Source organism: Maylandia zebra, linkage group LG13, assembly GCF_041146795.1.
Source record: "Maylandia zebra isolate NMK-2024a linkage group LG13, Mzebra_GT3a, whole genome shotgun sequence".
Classification (NCBI taxonomy): Eukaryota; Metazoa; Chordata; class Actinopteri; order Cichliformes; family Cichlidae; genus Maylandia; species Maylandia zebra.
Window position 1 is genome coordinate 11012628 of NC_135179.1, and position 6000 is coordinate 11018627.

At 39.8% G+C, this 6000-nt stretch overlaps 1 protein-coding gene across 1 annotated transcript in view; it reads left to right on the top strand.

The window, feature by feature from the left end:
- The window catches only part of srbd1 (S1 RNA binding domain 1), a 50591-nt gene extending 44856 nt beyond the window's left edge, over nt 1-5735 (top strand). The window contains exons 20-21 of the mRNA XM_004570085.4: nt 3014-3198; nt 4708-5735. Coding sequence (XP_004570142.2) covers nt 3014-3198; nt 4708-5000 — 478 coding nt within the window. The 3' untranslated portion in view covers nt 5001-5735. The remainder of the gene's footprint in view (nt 1-3013; nt 3199-4707) is intronic.
- Nucleotides 5736-6000: the final 265 nt, after the last annotated feature.

Below are 6000 nucleotides of genomic sequence, written 5' to 3' on the forward strand. Positions count from 1 at the left end.
TCTGGAAATAGACCATACTACTTGACGAGTGTATCACTCATTGGGCTAGTTTGGATGTCTTTTTACGTAAACCTTTAGATTATAGCTGTAAAAGTCTTGGTGAGTTATATTCATAATCAAAGAGTTACTTGGAAAATCACTAATTTGTATACTGACTCAAAATCAGAACTCTAATAATCGCTACTAATCACTAATAATCTAATCAACTTGAATTGATTAGATTATTAGCTGTGAGAGCATCACTGAGATACCCCAAAGATTTTCTCTCCTCCTCACCTACAAATGGTGAAAACAAGGTTTAGAGGGAGAATTGTAAAGGAATGCTTGTGTGTGTTAGTGTATGTGTGTGTTTGTGTGTGTCTTTATGCTGTATAAGGAATATCATGTTCATCGCATTAGTGGAACTGGATCCTCCATTACTGCTCACAGCCTACACATCCACCCTTTTTTGTAACCATATACACACACGCGCACAAAACCAGAAACACAAGAGCACACACATGATTTTTCCACCTTTAAAAAAATAAAAAATAAATCAGTGAAGCCTAATTCTGTGAGTGCATTATGTGAAATATTTAATTGTAATTTGGTTTGAGACAGCGAGCTTCCACTGTGTGATGAATATTGTTCTCATAAGTAACAGTCAGGGCCTAATATTTCTATAACTGAAGACAGAGTGGGTCTTTGATTGTATGCCTGGACAAAATCTGTGTTAGAGCCCACCCAACGCTACATTCACACACACATACCAAAATACATGCACAGTGTTGGTAGCAATTATATAAGTATGAACCCAACGGTGTTGGAGGCCTGTGGACTCCCGGTACCCCTTAAATACTAACATACACCACTGAAAAATAAAATGTGAAACACACACCTACAAGTAGGGCCCTCCACCCACTTAATCTATTCTAAGATATCTCTCCTGTGCTCTTCTATTTGCTTTTATTTAGGTTTTAAGATTTTAGTATTCCTGCTACTCAACCAGTGTGCTCATACATTTAGTTTGGATTTTGAACTTCTACCACAGTGTATATGAATTAAGGAGCAGGAAAAAAAACTTATATGAACGTATATTAACTGCATGACTTAAATGACTCTATAATATATATAAAGAGTTAAAATATCAGAAATTGTACTTAATGATATAATTAAACTTGGTTGCATTGTGCAAAGAAAAGCTTTACAAATGATCCTGCTTGCTTTCTGTAAGAAATTATATGTCAGCCGCCTTTTCCTGGCTTTAGTCCAACTGGGGGTCTAGATGATATGTGTCTAAGCAATCAAGACACAACTATTTCTTTTCCTGTTAAAAGATATGTGGTTGGAAAGTTAAGAAGATTAAAGAGGCACAGGAGAGAAGACCTTATTGTTATACAGATATCCAGTTTGGTCCGAAGGTGTTGTTTCCTTACCACTAAGTCATGTCTGGCACATACTTAGCTACTATTTTGTACCGATCAAGCTTACTGGTGTTGAGAGATCGAGTCCGCTTGTTTCCCTCTTTTGGGCGTTAGACAGGGACTTTGATGGCAGGGGCCTCTCGACGCACAGCTGTCACAAACATAGTTTGTACACAAGCTGTTTTATGTTACATCGGTACTGTCCCTCCTATTGCCAAATGAACATTTCTGAACAACACAGTGTATGAATCAGGTTGGTGTGTGTGTGTTCTGGTGTGTTTCCACCTGTTCTGTCCATCATGTCGTGGACAGCTGCTGAGTCTGTTTGGCGTCAGCCTGCCAGTGAGCGACATCTATCACGGATGTTACCCAGCTGGTCCACACATGAACACATGCATAGAAACAAATGCAGTCACATCTATCACCAAATATGCCAAGTGCCTGTTGTAAATAATATTTACAGTATGTATAATACACACACACACACACACACACACACACACACACACACACACACACACACACACACACACACACACATCACTTTTTTTTCCATAAACCCTGCTCGCTACTTTGGCTCTAATGCCAATTTGTTACTGTTTCTGTTTAGAGTACAGAGAGCAACTAATTAGTTTGGATTTATATCTCCGGCTCAGTGAATTTGAAATGGTGCGACTTGACTGTCTAGACATTATGTGGTGGGACATCGTGCTGGAATCAAGTGATAAAAGTGTGGCTGACAGACACGAAGTCCAGCCTTAGCACAGTGGAGGCAGTTTCATTAACCAAGGTGTCAGAGCGTTTACAGCCCAATGAGGATTTACCTGATTTACCAGGGGTAAATTAAATATGTGTTTTTGCATCCAACACAGAAAACTCCACCTTGACAACTCACAACTTTTTGCGTATTACTCACACACCTCTGCCGCTCTCCCTATTTTTCCCCAGTGCCTGCTCACTTTCCCGTATAAGCTTAATATGTTTTTTTTCCCCTCCATTTTTCCAGCATCTTTTTTTTTCTCTGTTTTTACCTTTACTGTTTGTCATCTACTCTTAGACCCCAGTCATGCAAGCCTAGAGATGGGTCAGTGACCCCTCCTGGCAAATTTCTGTTGCTAATGGAAGGGTGTTTATTCCCTTGACTGGTTGGCAAGTGGTTGCTGGACTTCGCTGGTAGTCACAAGGTGAAACTGGTTGAAAAGAGTTACTTGGTGCAGAACCAAAAACCTCCTTGCAAGTTCTTTGGTGGTTGTTTGTAGTTTGCACAGTCAATGCCGTGTCTGCAAAAACTACTCCCCTACTGGTAGCGACACTTTGCAATTAGCAATACAAACTGGAGATGGAGCATCATGTGAGCGATTGTGGTGAAACGTTTTCCAAAATTTTTTTGTGCTAGTTTATGGAATACATTGCTAGAAATATAGATAAATTATCCCAACATTTTCCCTTTTCAGTATAACGGTAGAACACTAAACTCTAGTAAATAATAATGATATTTGAATTTCTAAATCCCTAAAAATGAGTATCTATTATTGGTAAGGCTCTATGAAGTCAAGTAGGTTTGTGGTTTTATTTCTAAGCTCAAATTTCTGCACGTCTCTCCTGTCCAGATTTCTGTCTCTTGTGGGTGGGAGTGTGGACCAAATTGGGAGTACAACCCTGAAACACTGTGTGGAGAACAAAGTTAAGACAAGCAGTGTAGAGGAGCTGGCCCGCACCCTGGACACCACACCCGAGACCCTCAAACTCATTATAGACGGCCTGACGCAGCCCCCCGGGTTTGACATACGACAAAGTAAGACTCCGGCCACTCACTGATATACTGATATCAATTCAATCAGAAGAACAATACAAAGGACAATGTTGAAAATGCTGAAGGAAAAACATGTTAATGCATGTAAACATTTTTAAAAAAAAATTGGTTTTAATAGGAAAATGAGATGTTGACATTAATATGTTTACATAAATGTTACTTTGACTTTGTTATTTAAAAGGTATTTAAATAGAAGAAAGCCAATGAAACATATGTATACCCTTGATCATGCATGTTTTTTATTTCCTTATATCTCAAAACTATCAGTATTTTGAATCGTATAAAAATGTTGTAGACTGCACGTATCTGCAGCCTATCAGTCACAGTAACTTCCCTTGGCCTCTCATCTTTCCTTCATGATGTCCTTTATAGGTCCCCACTGACTGATAGAAAATCAAACTTGTATTCATCCAGCTCTTTGAGAATCTTGCTAGTTATGACACACACTGACTTTTCTTGCCTTTACTATAATAGGCATGTCTTGGCAGTGTAACTTGATAGGATCTGACAGTGCTGTGGCTTCCTCCCTGTAGCCCCACAATACAAGCAGTGTGTTTCTGACAGGGTGTGATGGGTCCAACAGACTGTGTTGTTGGGCAGCGTCTCTTTGCAGAGACACACATACAAAATGCACAAAGAACTCTGTTTTTCTCCTTAATCTGAAACACTTCAGTTCAGGCACATACAAACATACCACTAAAACCCCATCCATAGTTACAAACTGTTGCTGTAGCTCAAATTTGTTTTCTCAAGGAAAAAAATAGGACACATCTCTTGCTCTTCTGTTTTTGATTAAGCAGCCTATTTATTGATAATGAGGAAATATAAGTCAGCATCAACTCTCAAATCCTGATTAAAAATGGCACAGAGCACTTTAATATTTGTGCAACATATTTTTCTTTGACGGTCTTCCCCAAAACAGGGAAAAAAAGATGTAAGTACAAAAGAGTAATTATTTTCAGACTGGCTAGTTAAATACCATTTTTTGTGAAGAGGAAAGAAGTCAAGTCTACCCACTTATTGCTGGCTAACTTGTCTTAAAATTGAGGAACGCGGCTTCAAAGTTCATTCTCAGGTTAGCCTTATTCGGTTGCAGTACACTATGCTTGGCCTCATAGCCAGTGCTCAGCTGAATAAACAGATGGGCTAAGACTACTGCATGAAATCAGTGCTGTTGGGAGGATAATTGGACGGGACTATTTCCTGGAGCACAGTCCTTTGTGTTAGTGTTACAGACAGGAAACAGGTCTTATGAGCAGGCAAAGTGGAAAGTGGGGTTTAATACACTGCTGATAAACGTATGTAGATACAAGTATTGAGTGACTGCTCGAAATGTTATGTTTTTCATGTCTGCCTCATCAACAATTTTTTTCTGCATTCCCTTATCCCACTTTTTACTCCCAAACACTTCGACTGTCTGCCACTTGTGTATTATTTTGTCATTGATATCGCTCCACACCTTGCGTCTAGCTATCTTTTTGTCATTCCCAGATTTTGGACAAGCGGACTTTAAGCGGGGCGTTGTGTCCATGAGTGATCTGCGGGTGGGTGCTGTGCTGACAGGCCGTGTGGACAACACCGCTCTGTTCGGGGCTTTTGTAGATATTGGCGTTGGCCGTGCAGGCCTCATCCACAAGAGCAACATCACCCTGGACAAGCTGCCTGTCAGCCAGCGTCGTCGCAGCCTGGCTCTAGGACCTGGGGAGCGAGTGGAGGTCCGGGTCCTGAATGTTGACCTTCAGAGGGGACGGATTGGGCTGGACCTGATCAGGGTCTTGCAATAGAGTCACTTAATACCTATGATTGTCACTAGAAGTGTGACAGAAAATTACAGGTTTTAAACTGCTAAGGCCTGAGATACACAGACCTTGGTCAGTGACCCCCCTGGCAGTCTCTGATTCTTAGGGTAAAATGTCTGTTTTGTGACCCACTGACAAGTAATTCCTGAAGGCTGGTGGCAGTGACTATTTGAGTTGTTGTAAAACTTGCTGTGCCTCTCCACTGCAACCAACACTTGAATTGAATTGATTTCCTCAGGCAACAACTTAACAACCAGTCAGGGAATACACATTTTACCCCCCATGACCAGTGCTCACCAGATGGTTGCCGACCACTCTCGAATCCTGTGTGACTAGTGCCTAACTTGGCTAGTTTTAAAATGATCAATTTCAGTGAACAGCTGTTACAAGTTTAGAAATAAAAGCAAAAATTTCAAGTCATGTTTAACAGTTAGGACTCTTCATTTGGGACTTGTTCTCAGTCTGTTTGTCATTTAGAGGGGGTGCTTTGCTCGGGACAGAGCACTACACCTGTTTGCTGAACTAAAGGCAGAAATATGTTTTCTGATCTTGAAATGAAGACTCTGATTGGATAGCTTAGTGAGATGATATTACAATTATTTGCACTTTAGTTGTTTGTAATGCTGAATACGACATACTTGAGCGACTATTGCTACTGTTTGTAATACTTGGTATTCTCATTATTTTCTTGGATTATTACTTGAATAAAAGAAAAATCAGTTCTTCACTATGTTCTTTGTCTTCTGATTTTAGCAGTTGTTATTGACTTTTGGATACCTTAAAGAAAACCATTTGAACAAACAGACTGAAATTCTGCTTAGTGCTGTTTCATCTGCAGTTGATGGTTTGAAGTTAAAATATTATACATATCTATCTATCTATCTATCTATCTATCTATCTATCTATCTATCTATCTATCTATCTATCTATCTATCTATCTATCTATCTGTCTGTCTGTCTGTCTGTCTGTCTGTCTGTCTGTATA